Here is a 21287-nt window from a genome sequence, read left to right on the forward strand (position 1 = left end):
ATCATGTATCGGTGATTGGTTAAAAAATACAGTGGATGAGACAATTACAAAAAAAATTTTAAGAGGATTTGTTTCAAACATAAGCGTCATAAAGGTTATAATGATTTAGCAATATTTATTATACATTTTTTATGAGGACGCACAATTTATGTCTATTTTCTATAATTGTTATGCAATCCAATACTTTCATTATCTGTATCAGCTCGATGATCCTTTTCAGTAAACTGTCTTTCTGCTTCGATATGTTGGAAATATTCTTCATCTACGTCCTTTGTCACATAACATTTATCAAACACAGACGTATCAAATGTCTTGATAGTAGGATTAAATTGTCGAACGGATTCAATCAAGTCATTCAAATCTTCATAAATGACCTTGTCAGCACCAATTTCCTCAGCAATCTCATCCTCATCTCTACCATGAGCGACAAGTTCATTTCGTGTAGGCATATCAATACCGTAGACGTTGGGGTATCGAATAGGAGGAGCACAAGAGGCAAAATAGACCTTTTTGGCACCTGCTTCACGGGCCATTTGAATGATTTCTTTAGAGGTGGTACCTCTTACAATAGAATCTATGTCAACATTAGTTTGGATGTCTGTGTGTAGATGAATGAACTTACCATCTACTAGTAACACATTCTTGCCGTGGAATTCCAACGCCATTGCATTCAGTTTACGTCTTACGTTCTTGCGTCTAAGAGAATCGAATGAACACTCTGGTCACAACAGAATTGCAATGTATCCGTTCTTACCTCACTTGTTGACCAGGCATGATAAATGTTCTACCAACATATCTGTTCTTGTTGAAACCTTCACGGTAAACAATGTTCAGTTTACGTGAGCATTGAAGTGCAGCGGCACGACTTGTGTCAGGGACAGGAATGACCACATCAATGTCATTTTTATCTCCAAGGTCCTTGATCACTTGATCTGCCAAGGCTTCACCCATCGCAAGACGAGCCTTATAGACCGAGATGCCATCGATAATGCTGTCTTGACGAGCAAAGTAAACATATTCAAAGATACAAGGAGCCAATACGTCTTCCACCACCAAACGACGACGAGAGATTTGCTGTCGAGTGATAATCACGGCCTCACCTAAAGATAGATAGATTAGCAACAAGTCATTGTGTACGGTATGGATCAAGTACCAGGCTTGACATCTTCAAAATCAGTAAAACCAAGAGCTTCCAAGACGACACTTTCGGAAGCAAACATATAGTCATATCCAATCTCAGTCAATCTTCTACCCAAGATCAAAGGACGAATACCGTGAGGATCTCTGAATCCGATGATACCAAAACCAGCGATCATAGCCACACAAGCATAACCACCTCTACATTGTTTATACAAATCTTTAATGGCCGTAAAGATATCTTCTTCATTCACTCTAAGAGAGAATAGATGAGATGGATGACAGGGATGTGACTTTGTTTTTACCTGAATTTGCCTGTCTTTTGTAAATTGTCAGCTAAAATGTTGAGTAATAACTCAGAATCAGAATCAGTATTGATATGTCTGTGAGCCACTTTATCTAAAAAAGTTCTTAATTCTCTAGCATTTGTCAGATTTCCATTCTAGAACAAAATGAGTCCCTTGTATTCTCGATAAAATAAACAATGTTACATGAGCAAAGACAATGCCATAAGGTGAATTGACGTAGAAAGGTTGAGCTTCGGACATAGAGCTGGAACCGGCTGTGGGGTAACGGACTAGAAGGAAGATGATGAGTAACTTGCAGTGATTTGATCTTTGTATTTACCGTGGCCTACACCAAGACTTCCAAGAAGATTGGATAATTGTGTTTCACTGAATACGTCTCTAACCATACCATTTCCTTTACATTGATATAATCGTCCTTTTGCTCCACAAGTGACAATACCTGCTGCGTCCTAAATAATAAAAGGTGAATACATATACAATACAATGTATTTTATTATCTACCTGGCCTCGATGCTGAAGTAAACCTAAACTTTCAAACAAATCTGGACATGCCACTCCATTTGGATCAGCTAAGAGAAGAGCAGTAATACCACACATATTGATTAAAGAGAGAAAAAAAAAAATAAGATGTTTGATGTGAATGTTTTTTTAAAAAGAGACACAGTTTTTGAATATCCGAAATTGAACAATTTTTTTTATTGGTTTTATTTTTTTGTTTCACACAGTAGGCAAGTGCTTGTCTAATTCTTCTAAAGAAGGAAATTTATGTTCAAAATTATCATCTACAACCACAGGATTGGATCTAAACCTTGCTGGTTTAGGTGGAGGCATCGGTTTCTTTTGTTTGGTCGCATTCTTTAAGGCTGTGAATCTTGCTTCGATACTTGAAGATACATTCCTATTGATCTTTACACTGCTTTCCTCTTTATCATCTTCACTTTGTTTCTCTTTCTTTTCTTCTTCTTGTCTCTTCTCTTCTTGTCTCTTCTTCTCTTCTTGTCTCTTCTTCTCTTCTTGTCTCTTCTTCTCTTCTTGTCTCTTCTTCTCTTCTTGTCTCTTCTTCTCTTCTTGTCTCTTCCTGTCTTCTTCTCTCTTTCTCTCTTCCTCCTGTTGTTTCTTCTTCCTTTCTTCTTCTTGTTTCTTTTCTTGTTCCTGCTTCATTTGTTGCTCTTTCTGCTTTTTATCTTCATTATTACTGGTCGTCAAAGGAGAGCTAAAACTGTTTTGAAAGGTGTGAGTGATGGGCGGAGTGGGTTCTTGTGTTTGAAGGGTAGGTGATTTATTGACATGAGCAGGATCAAATGGATCAAAAATATCATTATTATTTGTCTTGGTAGGTCTACCACGTCGCATGGGAGTGATGTTGGGCAATTCTTGTTGAGGTTGAGGTACTTTTTCAAATAGATTTTCATAATAACTTTTTGGTTGGGGAGGTGGAGGAGACATGTAAGGTTCCGAATAGATCTACGAATAAGTGAGTTATTCAGTGTATACAGATTGTGAATAAGCAAGACATACGTCACGGATAGGGCATTCAATGCCTCTTAGATGACAAACTGATTTCATGACCTGATATACATTAGGCCTTCTATTCTGATCTTCTTGCAGCATAGACATAATCAACCTAACAAGGCCCTCAGAGAAGATGGGTGCAGTTGGCATGGTATACTTTGCATTTAATATTGCCAGCTGTCCTTCCTCTTCAAAAGGTGTTGTATAATAACACAACTTGTATAACAAAACACCCATAGCCCAAATATCCGCTTTTTCATTGATAGGTTTTTTTTGATAGACATCAATCATTTCAGGTGCACGATATTGAAGAGTTGTATGGCGTTGAATGTCATCTTCGAGCTTTTGAACATCTTGAAGGGTGTTTGGTATATAATGTCCTTTAGATAAAGTGGCTGAACCAAAATCACAAAGTTTATAATGATCTTGATTGAGAATAAGAATATTTTCGACCTTTAAATCACGATGCAACACAGGTGGATTACAGTAATGCATGTAAGCTAATGCCTATCGAATACATAAATATACATGTGGGTGATGCTTATATACTCTTCTTACTTCAGTGACATCACTAAATATCTTTAATATTTCTGGTTCAGTTAATCTTTGCTGTAATCTTCTATTCATTAGATCAATAACACCTCCACCTGTATTTCATTAGTGATTATCTCATATACAATTATCAATATGCTTACCAGGACAATATTCCATTAAAATCAAAGCTTCAAACCCACCAATGGGCAATACATCTATTCTTGATTCATAGTATCTAACAATATTTTTATGATCTCCTAATCTTCTCTATTAAATAAACCACATGTTAATAACAAGACAGTAGTAAGATATAAAATAATACCATGAATTCAATCTCTTTTTCAACCATCTTTAGCCTTTCCTGATCTGGTACAGCCACTCTTTTTAATACAACATAACCTGACTTTCCTTCTATTCTTGCTAAATAAACATGAGCAAATCCACCTGTAAAAAAGATCTAAGTACACAAATGCATCATATTCATAGCAGCAGTAACCAACCTTCTGCTATAAAGTTATGAATGATAACAACATATTTCCCAATTTGAAGACGAGTGCCCACAGGCATAGCACCCGAAGGTAAAGGAGGTGTATTTAAAGTATCTATGCCAACAGGAATAGGAGGTAAAGTTTGACCAATACCTTGCTGTTCGGGTATACGTGATTGTCTACTACTGGCTGTCTGATGCATCTCTCTCTACACACTAAAAAAAATAATAAAAAAAAAAAGAACAAGAAGAAAAAGGGGAGGAAACAGCGCCAACACAAAAAATAAATAAATTATTTTCTCAGAGTTGTTTCATCATTTTGTTGGACTATTAAAGGAATTTTTTTTTTTTTCTTCTTTTTCTCATAAAAATGATTTCACTTGGTGATGAAGAAATTACAATAAATGATACAATTATTAATTATGCTCAAGTGAATGATTGTCCGATACCTCACATACAACAAGTAAACAATATAAATATAATTTTATGCATAAACTTAAAGAACATATATGTTGGTGTATGAGGATATGTTTAGGACTCTAATTGGGACTGTGGATTAGCGTGTGTTGTGATGACTTTACAAGGTTTAGGGTTTAGATGTAATTTGGAAGAGATACAAGCAGCTTGTTCTGTTAATAGTGTGTGGACTATTGATCTAGCTTTTATTTTGAAAAACTATGTACACGATTTTACTTATTATACATCTTATCTTGGAAGTCGGAAAGAATATCAAGAGCAAAAGTTTTATCAACAAGACTTTGATGAAGATGAAAAGAGAATCAATCGATTATTCGCTATTGCAAAGAGTTGTTCAGTACATGTTGTCAGAATGTAATGATATCATTATTTATAGACAATCAAATATTCATATATAACTGGTAGGATATTGCCACTAGACGATTATAAAAGGTTTTTATATTGTAAACAATTTGCTACTATTACGCTTGTCAATGTCAGACTATTAAAGTGTAAATTATGCAAAGTAATGTATTCTCTACAGCATGTGGCTATTTTTTACTTACAACTCAGTAGAAGAGACAAGGTTGTTTAGGATCGGTATGTGGCAAACTGGACTTATTCCTTGAAAGGTTTAAAGGATATGATTATCTGGGTAAACAGTGATGATAATCCTTAATGAAAAAGACTAATATATGAATACAAACTAGGTCATTTTATTGTGTTAATTGGCTATGATCCAACAGAGGATGTGTTCATTTATCGTGATCCAGCTGTAAGGGATCAATTTTGCGTTATCTCCGCAGACGACTTTGATGATGCAAGGCAATCGGAAGGAACAGATCATGACTGGTAAGCATAAAGATATTTACTTGAAGCACGCTTATCCATGCTTGTATTAGTATTGTAGTTAAATTAACCTAAATATACCTCTTTATCTCACACTTTTTCATTGTTACACTTTTTTATTCGGAGGTAAAGACAGCCCTTTGTATCATCAAATAAAAACCGCCCCTTGAAATTTTTAGTATAAATTTTTTTTGGCTGTTATTTTTATACTTCTCTCTCTTTCACTTGTATTGAACAAACAAAAGAAAAAAAAAATGGCTGCTACTAATTATCCTCAAAACATTGGTATTTTGGCCATGGAAATGTACTTTCCTCAAAGAGTAAGTCCTTATTCTATAGATTACTTTCTTCATCTCACAATGACAAAATTAGTGTGTTAATCAACCAGAGATGGAAAGTTTTGATGGTGTTAGTGCTGGAAAATATACCATTGGTCTCGGTCAAGAAAAGATGGCCTTCATTGATGACCGTGAAGATATTCAATCTATTTGTTTAACTGGTAATAAGAAGCTTTCTTTATATATACGTGTGGGTGAGTAACTTTATGTTTTTAGCTGTACAAAATTTGATGGAAAAGTATAACATTGCTTATACCGACATCGGTAGACTTGAAGTTGGCACAGAAACCATTATTGATAAGTCCAAGGCTGTCAAGACCTGTTTAATGACTCTCTTTTCCGAACATGGTAACAATGAGATTGAAGGTATCGATACCACTAATGCTTGTTATGGTGGCTTCTCTGCCTTCTCTAACGCTGTAAACTGGATCGAATCCAGCTCTTGGGATGGTCGTTACGCTATTGTTGTTGCTGGTGACTTGGCCCTCTATGCATCTGGCAGCGCTCGTCCTACTTCAGGTGCAGGTGTTGTCGCCATTTTGATCGGCAAGGATGCCCCTATCGTTGTCGAACGCGGTCTCCGTGCTACTCATATGGAACATGCTTATGATTTCTATAAACCTGATATGCATTCTGAATACCCTGTTGTTGATGGTAAGTTCTCAAACACCTGTTACCTCCGTGCCTTCGACAGTTGTTATCGTCGATACATGGCCCGTTTGGCAAAGATCGAAAATAAGGAAAAAACAAGTATGGATGATGTTGACTATGTCGTCTGTCACTCTCCTTATGCAAAGCTAGTCAACAAATCGTTTGCTCGTGCAGTAAGTTTTTTTCATTTCCGTTGATCTTTACCAGAAAAAAAAAATCTAATTTGCTACGATAGTCTTACAATGATTTCCTTCTTGATCCTGAAAATGAAAAATATGCCACCCTTAAGCCTTTCCAAGATTTAACTTATGCTGAATCTCTTGAAAGTAAGGATTTGGAAAAGGCCTGCATGACACTCACCAAGGCTGGATATGCTCAAAAGGTTGGCCCCTGTGCCTTTGTCCCTAAACAGATTGGAAACATGTACACTGCTGCTGTGTGGGCTGGTTTGGCCTCCTTGGTCTCTGAAGTTGACTCCGAAACCTTGCAAAACAAACGTGTCTTGTTTTACTCTTACGGTTCCGGTTTGGCTGCCTCCATGATCTCCTTCCGTATCAATAGCTCAACAGAAAAGATTAAGAACACCTTAAACTTGCGTGAACGTCTGGCTGCTCGTACTCACTCAAAGCCTGAAGATTTCTCTGAAGCTATGAAGATGCGTGAATTAACTCATAATGCTCGTGATTTCAGCCCAAAGGGTAGCCTTGAACATATCGCTTCTGGTGTGTACTACATTGAAAAGATCGATGATAAATGGAGACGTTTCTACAAGCGCAAGGACTAAATTCAACTAATCCCTAATACTAATATTAATTGCACATTCTTTTTTTTATTTAACTTAATGCAAGTAAAAAGAAAGTATCATTCTTCTACTTTTGTGTAAACAGGCTGATGCATCTTTTAATAAAAAACTTTTTTGTTTTTGTGTTTCAAGAATAATGACTATGATGTTATAAATGCCAAGTTTTTAGAGTTTAAGTTATTTTAAGAATAATACTGTAAATAGAGTTCCGATTATTTTTGCCCATGAAAAGATCCCAACTCTCCCTCCAGAACCTGGTACTCAACTTTTAAATTGGTTACCCCAGAATTAGCTTCAAGTACTTCAAGTATTGTCCAATATTTCTTCCCTTCTTCTATATCTTTACCTTTATGCCCAAAAAGGTTTTTAGTTTCCCTCTTACTTTATTGATCTGACGTGGACATGCAATGCATTTTGGACACTACGTGCCTCTTTCGCCTTTTTAATTTTTTACATATAAAAAATCCGTTAAATCGTAAATAGAATTCTAGAGTAAAATGTCTCAATAGAGAATAACATACTCTTCCTGACCACCTCTTTTAAAAATATTCTTTGCACATAATCAAAAAACACGAAAGAATATATAATATGTTCAGCTGTTATTATTTTGCTGTTGGATGATATGTCAACTAGCTTAGTTTTCAATGAATCTAGTTGTAATGTGTGCGCCCTTTATTATTATTATTATATATATATATATATATATTATCAATATCAAAGCCATGTTTTCTCCCTCATGCTGAATGAAGATACACACTAATTATCAACTTGTTGAAACCATTAAGAACATACTCATTAATCTTTGTGTATATCGTGTAACAACTTTTTTTGTAAAATTCTAAGAATGAATGCCTTTCGCTTTCAAGTAATATTTAACTATATCAAACCTGATAATATGGATATATTCAAATATATGATATAAAGCCTATTCAAGTATTCAAACAAAAGGAGAACAGGCTTCATTTTCACAGCAGTCGCTTCATATTTGATCGAATATACTTTGCTGATCATGATATTTGCAGTGAAAGTATTGTTGCAGTTAGTAAGTACCACTGAAAATTAACTTGATCATTGGTGAAAACAATTGCAGAAGATATGCCGAATATTCGCATCCAAGTCTTGCTACTTTGCTTTTTCCTTATATGTACGCAAAGAGATTTAAACACTTATCAATAGTGCCAAATTGTAGATGCTCCTCAACTACTTTTTACTTTTTTCTTGTGACAATATGTCTCCTGGTCTCAAAGGTCTTTCCGGAGCAAAGCTCCAGTGGGATGTTCTAGCTTCGTTTGCTGCTCATTTCAAAAGAAAATAGCCAAACTTTTTTAGTGAGCATGTCCTTAAGAAATAGGGTCAAAGTATTAGTGGTATCACTGATTCTATATGATGGAGGAAAAAGATCGTGGCATTCCACATACTCATTTTATTCTTTGGACAAAATTGACAGTTGATGAATTAATTAAATAAAATGCCGTATATACTTGATCTCCTTCTGGTAACTTAAATCGTGATTCAACGATATACTATCCGGTAAACAAGCTTCAAGCCAATGTGTGTAATGATAGGTACTGCAAGTGTAGTAATCCAATAAGACGACGTAGATTGGCTTCTCAAAATATCCTATTGAAAAAACAGAATGTACAAACGGTCTTGTTGTTAACAAACGTATAGTATCGGATGCAAATGTAAACAATTGTAGTTCTTATCTGTACAAGTATGGATATACAATACAATGATGGCCCTCAAGTGGTTAGATACCTTGCCAAGTATTTGGAAAAAGATAATTATGAAACAAAAGTAATGTTGAAGAACATACAACTTCAAGGATCTGTACATTATCAAAAATCTTCATTTGTAACTGAAAGGGATCATTATTCAGTATGAATTTTAGACTTAGTTGTCGTATTTACCTTATTAAACACTTATTGTTCGTATGAGATTACTCAAATCTTATATAAGAAATAATAATTACTAAATACATAACATTACTTATTACACATTCTTTAAAGCTTCTTTTCAATGTTAACCATATAAAGGACTTTATATTTTTCATCAAGCTCAATATATAATTGATCTTGAATTCAATTTGGTCCTTGAATAATTCTATTTCCTATATGAAGCCGAAGTTTGATTAAATAGGTTCTCTCTCTCTCGTTTTGAAATTTAATAAAGAGGTCACATAGAGACCCATTCTCTAGGTTCTCAAGAGCTATTTCCTGTTGCATCTCAATTTTATTACCTGCAAATATCTCAAATATCCCTGCCTCCTACCGAAGAAACAGTTGAAATTTTATGTGATATTGATGTGTAATTTGGAATCGATTAAAGAAGAAAATAAAATATAAAAAGAGACGTGATAATTTATGAATCTCTTGAACATCTCTATGGAGTAAAGACAGGACAGAGAGCCCATTAAATATAAACTATGTCTTATTTTATAAAGTTAATAACTGAGGAACCAAATTTGGGCAGTATTTGGCCCATAGGACTCAATGAGACTCATGATTTTTTTATCTCCGACAAAATTTTATAAAGCAATTTCCTTTTCGAATTTTTTTTTTCAAGTACTGATGAGTCCTATCACTTCAGAAAATGAGAATAATTATTAAAAAACTAAAGCATTCACCTGTGGGGTCTCATCGTAACAGGTCCTAATATTGACTTATCAAAATCGAGCTTTTGATACTAGAGAGTAATTACCCAAAGACAGATTCAAGCTTTTAAAAGGTTGATATGATTTAAAGAGATAAGACAAAGCCAACGAAGCCATCAACAAAGGCTACTCATTCTAACTAATAGTTGTTGAGTTCAAATTACTTAAACTAGTTTATCGAGAAGAAGTAAAAGTATATAAGCGTTGCATTTTCCAGACTTTTTTTTACGATCTCAGTTATGACCTTAAGTTGTTTAACACGTTCCTTCTCCTGTGTAGTCACAGATTTTTAATGAATACAAATGGTGATATATCGTTAAAAGAGACTAAGGAAGAGCTGGCTAGAAATATCTTGCCATCCTCTTTTACAATAGCCTTTTGATCTATCATACCAGTTATGATATAGCCGAAGTTTTACTAGTCCGTATCATTTTACTTTGCTCTTTTTCTTTGGGAAAATAAAGCATGATTTATCTATGCAAGTAAAATCTAAAAATTCATCTTGTGCCAACAGAATCAACGATATTAACGTTGAAACTGAGAAAGGGCTGAGAAAGAAGAATACGAAGACCATATTAAAAAATAGAAAGAGATATGAGATACACTACATACAGCTTTTTTGTTGTCCAACATTAAACTAAAAAAAAAGTGTGATAAATGTTCAAACTCTGAGAAGGTAAATCTTGTTTCAGGTTCCTTCTAGAAAGCTACAAAAAAAGGGCATCTCTTTGCTTCTTTGCTAAGCATATAGAAGAGGCAGACGTAGTTTTGGACTTTGATGTGAGAGTTACATTTATACCTTATCCTCTTTTTGCATAAATTGCTTCAAGTGAATGTTAAAGAACAATCAATTTTTGCATCATAGCTGACCTGATAATATAAAAAGTGATAAAACAGGGGTACGCGTCGTGTTCCAAGAAAAAAAGACATTTAAAAAGAGTGAATGGAAGACTTGCTTTGTTTATTCATCGTTTTTTTTTCTTTTAGTTTAAAAACATGCGTAAAAAGAAAAGAAAAAAAAAACTTATTGTCTCGCTCTCTGGTCCTCTTCTTTTGCTATCTGGTCCTCTTCTTTTGCTATCTGGTCCTCTTCTTTCGCTACCTGGTCTTCTTCTTTCGCTATTTGCCCTTTCAATTATGGACGTGGTTATACTCCCGGCTTCATTAAGCCTTTCTAAACAACAGTCAATTCTACACTGTAAACAAAATTCTTGCCGTTCTCTTCTGAAAAAGAAGCAGAACTAGGCTGCAATCGATGATTGCTTTACTTTTCGGAGGTAAGCACTTTTATTCTTATTTTGTTTATGTCTTGATGACTGAGACTGACACTTCATATATTCTCACAGTATAAATTACTAAAATTATTTGTGTGAAGTGATGACTATATAACACATAGTGTTAAATAGAGATAGTTTTAAATTATATAACATGGAGATCTTATATAATGTCATGCGATATTTAAGTATTTAATAAGAAAAGCGCAGCATTCTAGAATTAAAAAAAAAAAAGTTTAGAGTCATTGAGGAGCTCACAGTTGTTTAGAAATTTCATGAAGCAGAAAAATTTAAAAAAAATATAGCTGTTGGATTGATGTTTTTACACAGTTATTTAATTATTTTTTCTATGAAGTGAAAAGTTACTACACAGTGTTAAAGAAGCATAAGAATATAGTCGTTTTATTTTAATAGTAATGTTGTATTATAGTAAAAATAATTAAATAAAAGATAGAAATAAATATCAAGAAACGGTTTGAGTAATTTTCGAGGTTGATCTTTATTTCGGCTTTAAGTTAAAACAGTCCTAATTGAAGACGAGTATTTATATTTTATTGAGTGAGTGGCTTGATATTTTCTATTGTAAGCGTTCTTCTAATCTTCAGGTACTTTAGCAAGTGTCATCTATAATTATGATTATGAAAACTTTTCACTTGTTACTTTGTATGTCTGCCATAGATTATCTTTTATTCTGGGAATTCCTCACTGATTTGAATAACGTTATTCTACGCGTTATTTCAATTATGTGAAAGATTAGCAATATTCCTGACATTGGATGGATTTTTTGTTATTTTAGTTGATACATTTTATCAAAAAATTATTATTCATATAATACATATTCTAAAAGAGCATGTTTAATTGGAATTAATTGTATGATCTTGTTTAAATAAACTTTTATTTTATTTTAATTATGCACTTGTATTAAGACTTATAACTGTTCATGTCAACTACAATCAGCTACCGTTCTGCAACAAAAGAAATCAAATACTGTCATGCTTTGACATGTCAATAAGATACAGTTTTTTTTATTTTTTATTCTGGATTGAATCTTTACGAATGAGCTTGAATATACGCTGTTAATTATACTTGCCCTGAATAGCATGTTTCAGTTTATAAAGGACTCTTTTGTATATCAAATCATATCGGTCGAAACAATATTTTGCCATCTAATCGCAGGACCTGTTCAAATTAATATAAATTGTCTTGAAATTTTTTTAATAATAGTATTCGACTTCAGGATTATTGTTTGATTTTGTTAATTTCTTTTTCCTATTTTCATATTTAAAGCACGTCCATGCAGTCAAATTATTAGTTGGAATCGTTTGAGAGACCTCACAAAACATTAAGACAAATGTTAAGCTGAATACGACAAAAGCCTTTCAAACTTTTTTTTACATTATGCGATCATGCTATAGTTCAAATAAGTGGCTGTTCAACACGTGGAATTGTTAGTAAATCACTGATAAGTGAGTACTTAGCTAAAATGGTGTATCACAAAATTACGAGAAATATGCCATATTTACCTTAATGTCGTGTGAGACCACAAAAGATTTTTAAACTAATAATTTGACTGTATATCATATATAGCACTTCGTGCTATGTACGATAAACAGCTCACACAATTACACCGTACTATCTCGGACCCTATACCACATTATTATATTCTAAGATGTGGTTTGCACTAAATGGCCCTTTCAATGAAGAGGTTCAAGAGACTAATCAATTGTTTGACTTATTTGTTAGTTTTATTAATCTTGAGACATAACGTGCCTATTCCACAAAATATTTGGAAGTCAGTGTTGAATAGATCAACTATTCAATATGAGCCACAGCAACTTAAAAAAAATACCACAATAATCTATTAAGCTTTTGTAATACGTGATAGGTCAAAAAACCATTGCTTAATTCTTATTGCGTAAGCCACCGTGATTTATGTCAAGTACTTGTTGAATTCTTCATCTACTCAACGATCATAAACGCCTGGTAGCCAATCATAGCACTTTTTTTTTTTTTTTTTTTTTTTTTTGTAATAAAATAATAACACTTAAAATATTGCTGAATTAGTTTATTCTCTTTTAATTGATCATTCATATAGCTTTATATAATTCTTTATCGACATTTTATATTGCAATCAGCATTACTTTATGTATACAAAAAATAAGGGTTTGTTTTATAAAATATTTTTATTTAAAATAAAATAATAACAAAATATAATATTTCTTTACTTGTTGCATTGTAGGTGTATACTTGACTTTCCTAGCATCACCAACATAGCAGAATCTAATCTAAAAATACATCACTAATCCTGTGAAACGCGAAAAAAAAAAATTCAATAAAATAAAAAAAACTCGTACCAAAAAAGTGAAGGATTCAAGAACTCAAATAATCTAACGTTCAAAACAAAAGAAAAAATATTAGTACGCAAAAATAACTAAAGCAAAGTAGCATTCATCCATAATAATCATTAGTTATCAAATATTTATAATAAGATAAACCAGGAAAAACAAAACACTAGTTAGGTTTATACCAGCAAGTAAATGAAGAAGCAGCGATAATATAGTGAAAGAGCCTTCGCATAGATTAGTTAAAGCATCATGAAGGTAACCAATATGACTTTATTAAAGTATAAGCACCATTAAAAGAAGAATAGAATATATGTAACGTTAAGAGCTTATCTTTTATAAAAAAAATAAGTTTTTATATGTGGAATAGGCGTATTATTTCTCTCGATTAATAAAATTAACAAAATAAGTCGAACAATTGATGAGTCTCTTGAACCTCTTTATTGAGTAAGGACGAGAGAGAGCCCATTCAATGTAAACTACGTCTTAGAATATAGTAATGTGATTTAGGATCCGAGGTAGTACGGTGTAATTGTGTGAGCTGTTTATCGTACATAGCACGAAGTGCTATATATGATATACAGTCAAATTATTAGTTTAAAAATCTTTTGTGATCTTACACGACATTAAGGAAATAATTAAGGTAAATACGACATTATAGCCGCATTTTACGCGTTACACTTATCCATCGTCCATCTAAGTTAGAGATCATTAGGAGTTGCTTTTGATATAGTTTAACCATTAAACTATTCAGAAAGATTATCCATAAACTTTTTTTTATTATTACTTAACGTAATATTTTTAACTCTAAAAGCCCTTTTTTTTTTCTTTGCTGCTTTTTAAAGACAAATAAAAGTATTACCTCATTTTCAATATCCCTCTTCGATTTCTTTTTGTATTTTTTCTTTTTTTCCATCTTTCTATCTTTTTTTTAAAATGTCTCGTCGTACCGCTACTCCCGCCAATAATTCCAGCAAAGCCCCTAAAAGACCAAGAATATCTTTAAACATTGCTGGATCACCATCCACTGTTGCCCTCTCCCGTTCCCCTTCTCCTACTGCCACTGCCTCTTTTGACAGCTTTGAATCTTCTTGCCTTCAAGGCTCAGCTGGATCTCCTGCTGTCAGCTTGGCAAGTGGCACAACACTTGAGGCTATCCTTGCTCAGATGCAACAACAGGAGCAGAAGATTGAGCAGCTAACACAATTGCTGCAGCAACAGCAACAAGAGCAGCAACAGCTGCAACCTTCTGAGCTCAAAGAGAATAAGGCCGCAACAAGTGTAATAAATTTAAAAAAACATAATTAGCGTATGCAAAATAATAACTAAATTTTTATATTACTTTTTGAACTATAGGCGTTTATATTAAAGTACTATAGAGATCATCTGGTCCCTCGTGGTATCACATTTGACCTGAAGGAGATCTTGCGCTACAAGCAAAACGCAAAGGTCAGAGATTTGCTTGTAGCAGCTGCCAAGAAGAAGCCATTTTCTGCTGGCATTACTGTTTCTGACATGCGCAGCATGGTCAGAAACAAATTCAACTACATGGTGAGGGAAAGTAAGGGGCTGACGGCTACGTCAGAAGAATCAACGCGTCGTACTCGTGTGCATGCAGTAAGTAATTAGTATTTAAAGATTGAAGTATATAGTGTTTCAAGTACTTACATTACTTCTTTACATTAGAAGCTCGCCATGAGGCGAAATGCTTACAATGCAGCCCCTGAGGAATTTGAAGCTCGTTTTCCTTTTGGAAAAAAGATTCTGATAACCGATTGGACGTCAGAGGAAGAAGATGGTCCTGAGGATGAACATGGTCCTACGTTTGTGGTAAAAAGGCCACTCTTCCGAAGCGAAGAAGTAAGGGATATTTCCGTAATAATATATATTTCCTAACATACCTTTCATTAATCTACAGGTGGACGAATTCCATGCTGCTCTTCAAAAAGCATGGAGGAATTCCTTGTCAAAAAAAGGCACCATCAATAGAACAAGAAGGATGGTGGAATATATCCACAAGGAATTCCCCACAAACCTTGACCATGACGAATACCCCTCTTGGGCTTTCTCTTCTTCTGGCCTTGGCTTTCCGGTTGTGGTCTCTGGCTCTTCCTCTTCTGCTGCTGCTGATCTCCTGCAGTAAGCGTTTACTTTCTCTTCTTTTTTTTTTCTTTTTTTGGCTGCTTCCTTTGTTGCCTCTTTACAAATTGAATAAAGACTTTGAAAAATTCATCCTGAGAGAGCGAGAGCGAGAATGTGATTTTCGATATGCAGGCTTACAATAACATGGTTGTAAATCCCGTATATTGAAAGTATGCTATAGCTTGACATCAAATTGAATTGGTTCTTACACATTTAAATGCCAGTGTCATCAAAGGTGAGAAAATGTTGGGTCGTATGGGTATATTAAGTGGTGAACGAAAAGTAATGAATGCGATTGTTGAATGAGTGTATGAATAAATATGCTCTTTGGCCAATGCGTAATTGATTGTTTATGACGGGTTGGATAAATGATGATAACAAATTATCGATTGCTTGTTGGCAGTACTGCCTAAACAATTTTTTTTTAAATGAATGGATAATAGTAGCAATTGTATTGACAGTGTTTGGTTCATATGCATCTACATAATGATCTTTTAAAGTCTCATAGTCTCAGGACGTAGAATTTATTGTTTTTGTTGGTTACTGAACAAAAGCGTTTTGAGACAGAGGCTCATTAACAGTGATTGTCAAATTAAATAGACTTGAACCGTCTATGAATTGGGAGTAATCAAATGGCGTTAAACCACTCTTTTCATTCGTAACTTTGCCTAATTATTTTATAGAGTTGATGAGAAGGAGTATACCTTCATCATTGGCATTAATGAATGTAGATGCCATCATTAGGCTAAGTCTAGCTCATATTCAATAATACCATCAGCAATCTTTTCTTTACTGACGAATAGCTCTCCAGCTGAGTTAATAGCCCCACTCCAGATTCTATCATAGTACATGCCATAAAAAACATCGTCTTCCATAGATCTAAACCTCCACTGTTAAAACTTGGATTCAAATTTCGGTCGAACAAAGATCTTCTTCAACCTCTCGACGATGGTGTTGTATGGGAACTTAAAGACAGGTTTGAGACTGCTACCAACAAAGAATGATTTATTATGTGAGTGCCCCTGACAATATGAATTTTTCCAGATCAGATAAAAGAGTACTGCCTAATATGCAAACTTTCCGTACTGTAGACACCGCTACTAGAAGTTATGTGGATGACTTTGCTGTAAGCAGTAACCAATTTGGTAGGAATGCTCGTCATGTATAAGAACACAAAGAAAAAAAGAAGAGCAATTAAGTCTTCACTGGCTTCAACAAAAATACACTGTACTTGAAACATCACAACGTCAAAAATCAAAAAACACTTTAGCGATTGCTCATGAATATTCCTTCCGCCATTTTTGCAACCCATGGCAGCATTAAGTGTGAATTATTATAAATTGTTTAATAAATTTAAAGAAAAAAAACAACAACAACAAATAAACAAATAGATAGTTTAAGCCTTGGGGAATCCCTGAAGATGAACAAGGAAGTTAGCAATAGCCAATTAAATATCCCTTCTTATCCTTTCAACTTTAGTTTAAACTCAGGATTCATTGTATGAAAAAAAGGGGGGGCAAGTTGATCCCAACTGAGAACCAAAAAGGAAATTCTTTCCTTCTCTTCATGTGACTTGAAAATAAACAAAGAGACTTGACTTTCTCTCCAGCTTTAGCAGATTGATTTGTTTTTTTTAAAAGAAAAATCTATGGATTCTAACGCTGGCCCGGTAAGAACAAGTGCCTAAAAGAATAAAAGAGAAAGAAAGAGCTAAATAGGATTCTGTAGAGATTTCTTTTACCTTCTTACTCTACTCAAAGAAAGGCATCTACACTTGCTAAATTTGCTACTGATTTTCAGATCGCAGGTACATTTAACAGAACGTTTTTTATTTTTAATGTAATTTATAAATCAAATTGAAATAGATCGTACAGAACTCTGGACAGATCTTTATTCACCAAAACTTGAAGTAAAATGACCTTCCAACTCTAAGCAAAATCCGCTAATCCTTCTCCTACAACTTAGAATGATGTAGCAGTAAGGCCTGCCAGAGTGAAAGAAGTAAAAATGGCTATTGAGAATTCTTCAATCGGTCATCAAAAAGGACCTACTAAAATTCTATTTCTCACCGGTCCTTCAGGCTGCGGAAAAAGTACGTTAATAAGACTTGTATGTCAATCTATGAACTATCAAGTCATTGAGTGGATTCATAGTACACCGATGAGCGATGATGGCTTTAACTCTGGTATTATACATGCACACAGTCTTTCCAAATAAGCCATTATGATTAATTTACTTTGTTATCCTAGTTTCAAACATGGCACGCTTTGAGCAGTTTTTAAACCAATCCATACGTACTTCAGCCCTTAACGATGATACTTGTAGTAAAAAAGTGATACTAGTAGATGATATACCTGATCTAACAACAGACTCTGTGAAAGCTCAATTTCATTCTATTCTACACGCCTGTGTTGAGATCTCTTTACCCTTTTTGATTGTATTTATTATCAGTGATTCATGGACTATATCCACAACCCATCAAAAGAATTATGATACACGATTAACTAGTATCAGAGACTTAATTCCATCTGGACTATCTGACGATCGCCGAATACATACTATAGAGTAAAAAAAAGAAAAAAAGCAAATATGAAAATAGAGGAAGAGGATGCTTACCGATTCTTTTCTTTCTTTGGAGTTTTTAGATTTTTACCAATTACCAAGAAAGCTTTATTGAAAGTGTTGAACAAGATTATGACCAGTGAAATGATTGGTGTAAGCAAAGACAAGTTGGATGGAATTGTCGAATTGAGCCATGGTGATCTTCGCTCAGCAATCAACATGCTCCAGTTTTATTCTACACCATCAAGAACGAATGATAGAAAGCGAAAAAGAGACGGAATATCAACCCTATTTGATAAAGTCACTGGGCCATTGCCTTTGTTTCATGCTGCTGGCAAAGTTCTTTACGCTAAGCGAGATTTAGAAGGAAATTACGAATCAAAACCAGAGGTAATATTAAATGAATAACATGCCAAAACAGGGAAAGAAAATTTACAGATATATTAGGATATTATAAATAGGTTACCTGTAGACAATGATATGTTTATTTCTTATTTGCATGAAAATTGCTTGATGTTTCAAAGCGATATTGAAGAATGCGCAAAATCCTTTGAATACATGAGTACAGCGGACATAATACGTACAAAACAGGACTGGCAAAACTATACACCAAGTGATTATCGATGCTTATTATCAATGCATGGTATTATGGCAACAAGAAAGAATAAAATAGGTGGTGTTCTTCGACAGATGAATAAACCTTTGTTTTTCAATACACATTATCCAGTTCAGAAAACGAAAGATGAAGGTTTGTGATAAAACGTATGTTTTTTTAATTATTTTTAATGAAAAATAGGGAATTATACGAGTATTTTGCACACCACAAATAATATTACAGATGAAGAAGAGATGGATACAATTCAAGATGATGTTATTGAAGAGTTTAGTGAAGATGAGTTTGATGATATATATGGTGATGGAACTGAACTTGAAGAAATGCTTAATAGTCTTCAAAGCACTATAGATGGAAAGACCATTTCATAATGACATTACATTTTACTATTATTATTATTTAAATTGTACATATAACATCTCTTGCATTGCATTGCGCATAACATAAATCCTTCACTTTTCTTTTACTTTACTGGATTTTTCAGCATATTTGGTGGGACATTTTGAAAATTATGGTAGTCATTTTTATTTTTTATTGGCAGTAACTTTGGCCAAAATGGCAATACATACAAGATATATTTGGCAGTGTTATATACGAATAAACCATTATTCAGTAATTATTCCAGAACACGTTCGGATTGAAAATAGATAGCGAGAAAACACGTTATCAAGGTACTCAGACCAAAAGATGGATAGAGATAAAAAGCCATAGAACGAATATAAGGTTACGAAGTTTGAAATATATCGTTGGGGCAAGATCCTATCCGATAGCTTATTGATGTCTTTATATCGAGATAACAGGACAATAGTTTAGATTCTATTTATTTGTATTTTTAGAATCTTTTTACGTGTTCGTCATACCTGTCAAAAGCTATAAAAGCACAGACGTTTTGTAATTATCAATAAAACATCATTGTTATTTGGACCTGTCAATTTTACAGTTTTCCTTTAACATTTTATTACTGGATTCGACAAGCAAGAATTGTTAATGGAAATCTATCTGTCGGCCTCACGCCAATGGCGGTGGCTCATACATAATAAAACACTAATCAATAAGAAACATTAGCTTATAAAGATTATCATATCAACATAGTCTATTAAAAAACATAAATCTAAAAGTGTAAATCTCAAATATCATAATCATACATGATATGAAAAAGTCTCAATCATCATGAGAAGTTCAATCACAATTATAAAGTTGAGATGTCTATAAATATTGTTGTACTTGGTTATAAAACATGTGATTAAAGACGTGAGTTACATTATGATATAATATACACTCACCCATATAATTACTACCAACATAATGAAGAGGAAGCGATACGGATTAATAATGTTATGTATATGAAATCAGCTACCTCTTATATATAGTCCTAGAACAGTATATCAAAAGGCGGCATTAAATGACTAATTGACAATTTAAAATTGATTGAACATAGAGGTAGTGTAGTGCCATGATTTGCTTACCCTCTATATTATCATCGTTTGCTCATGGCATTTGGATGTGATATTAAGCAAGATTACTTAATATAAAAATGCTGCTTATGTAGTTTCTGTAAAAAAACTGCGGTAGATAGCTATAAGAAGAACAAATGAATTATTTATTCGTAATATCTAATTTCCTTCTGTGTATTTATATTAGCCATTATAACCTTCATGCATAATCTTATTGAGTAAGTTGGTAGTTTCTATAATTATGTGAAGGATAAATCTTATAAAAATACACTAGAACCTTCTTTGTTTCTCTGTCACAATATGAATTGTAAGTAAACGTGCTATTTATAACAGAGTGCATGTTGCGGCCACTTATTCATAAGAACTATTAACAATAATGTCTGAGCAAGAAGAGCCCTGTATCCAACACTACTGATAACGCCTGCTGCTGTTGTTATTTAGATTTGCATTAATAATTCCTGCCAAATATATCTCAAAATGTTGCGCCAAATTTACTGAAAAATCCAGTACATACTTTTAACTTGTCAAATATAAGTTGTCACGTAGAACTAGTAAAAATCATCGTATAAACTTCTACATAACTGTTTTTTATTAGGCTTAAAAAGAGCTGAAGACGGATTTTGCTTTGTAATTGTTATTTTGAAGAGTGATTTTCAGGTGAACAAAAGACGTTATTGTTCACTTTTATTCAAACTTAATTGATGGTATATTGCAACCGTTTGGTGGCTGTATTTTCTTTTATTAAGCTATATGAGCTTTTGTAGTATAAGGTTCATGTTTATAAAGCACAATGTATGGTACCGCTAAAATAAGGACATCCATGAGAATCAATCGCTTATGTTGATATTATGCTTATGAAAAATTTGCTTTATCAAACTAAATAGTTATTATAAAAATAGTTGGTTGATAAACGCGTAAATAAAGTATAGAAGACATAACCTATATAACATTAGCTTTAGTCGATCCTGCAGTTAATTAACGATGAGTGATAAATTGCTACTTTAAAACGGTGTAAAACCTTATCGCATTCATGTGCTTATAAAAAATAATGCTATACAATTCATAGGTTCAAAGTAATAAAATTTAATACTCAATGCTTTTCATTCTAATTGTTTCCTCATGAATTTTCTTTGATTACTATAAATTCAACTCCGATTTTATAACTTCTAGGAA

General features: G+C 33.5%; 6 protein-coding genes across 6 annotated transcripts; 3 read left to right on the plus strand and 3 right to left on the minus strand.

Annotated features, from left to right (window-relative positions):
* Positions 1-168: 168 nt before the first annotated feature.
* On the minus strand, positions 169-1831 carry RO3G_13068 (amidophosphoribosyltransferase; the record flags this gene model as incomplete). The annotated part of the gene is made up of 8 exons (XM_067667652.1): positions 169-183; positions 267-574; positions 623-696; positions 755-1100; positions 1154-1392; positions 1443-1579; positions 1629-1714; positions 1765-1831. The coding sequence occupies 8 exons, from the start codon at positions 1829-1831 to the stop codon at positions 169-171; spliced, it is 1272 nt and encodes a 423-aa protein (XP_067523753.1).
* A 331-nt stretch (positions 1832-2162) lies between these two features.
* RO3G_13069 (uncharacterized protein) lies at positions 2163-3668 on the minus strand (the record flags this gene model as incomplete). Its single annotated transcript, XM_067667653.1, has 4 exons — positions 2163-2909; positions 2964-3464; positions 3516-3604; positions 3653-3668. 4 exons carry the CDS (start codon positions 3666-3668, stop codon positions 2163-2165), a joined length of 1353 nt encoding a protein of 450 aa, XP_067523754.1.
* Positions 3669-3971: 303 nt separating this feature from the next.
* Positions 3972-4181, minus strand: RO3G_13070 (uncharacterized protein; the record flags this gene model as incomplete). Its single annotated transcript, XM_067667654.1, has 1 exon — positions 3972-4181. The coding sequence occupies one exon, from the start codon at positions 4179-4181 to the stop codon at positions 3972-3974; it is 210 nt and encodes a 69-aa protein (XP_067523755.1).
* Positions 4182-5537: 1356 nt separating this feature from the next.
* RO3G_13071 (hydroxymethylglutaryl-CoA synthase) lies at positions 5538-7056 on the plus strand (the record flags this gene model as incomplete). The annotated part of the gene is made up of 4 exons (XM_067667655.1): positions 5538-5603; positions 5656-5782; positions 5838-6445; positions 6508-7056. The coding sequence occupies 4 exons, from the start codon at positions 5538-5540 to the stop codon at positions 7054-7056; spliced, it is 1350 nt and encodes a 449-aa protein (XP_067523756.1).
* A 7223-nt stretch (positions 7057-14279) lies between these two features.
* On the plus strand, positions 14280-15486 carry RO3G_13072 (uncharacterized protein; the record flags this gene model as incomplete). The annotated part of the gene is made up of 4 exons (XM_067667656.1): positions 14280-14624; positions 14700-14960; positions 15030-15173; positions 15262-15486. The coding sequence occupies 4 exons, from the start codon at positions 14280-14282 to the stop codon at positions 15484-15486; spliced, it is 975 nt and encodes a 324-aa protein (XP_067523757.1).
* Positions 15487-18074: 2588 nt separating this feature from the next.
* Positions 18075-18526, plus strand: RO3G_13073 (uncharacterized protein; the record flags this gene model as incomplete). The annotated part of the gene is made up of 2 exons (XM_067667657.1): positions 18075-18437; positions 18509-18526. The coding sequence occupies 2 exons, from the start codon at positions 18075-18077 to the stop codon at positions 18524-18526; spliced, it is 381 nt and encodes a 126-aa protein (XP_067523758.1).
* Between the last annotated feature and the right edge of the window lie 2761 nt (positions 18527-21287).

This window comes from Rhizopus delemar, genomic scaffold (genome assembly GCF_000149305.1).
Source record: "Rhizopus delemar RA 99-880 supercont3.11 genomic scaffold, whole genome shotgun sequence".
Classification (NCBI taxonomy): domain Eukaryota; kingdom Fungi; phylum Mucoromycota; class Mucoromycetes; order Mucorales; family Rhizopodaceae; genus Rhizopus; species Rhizopus delemar.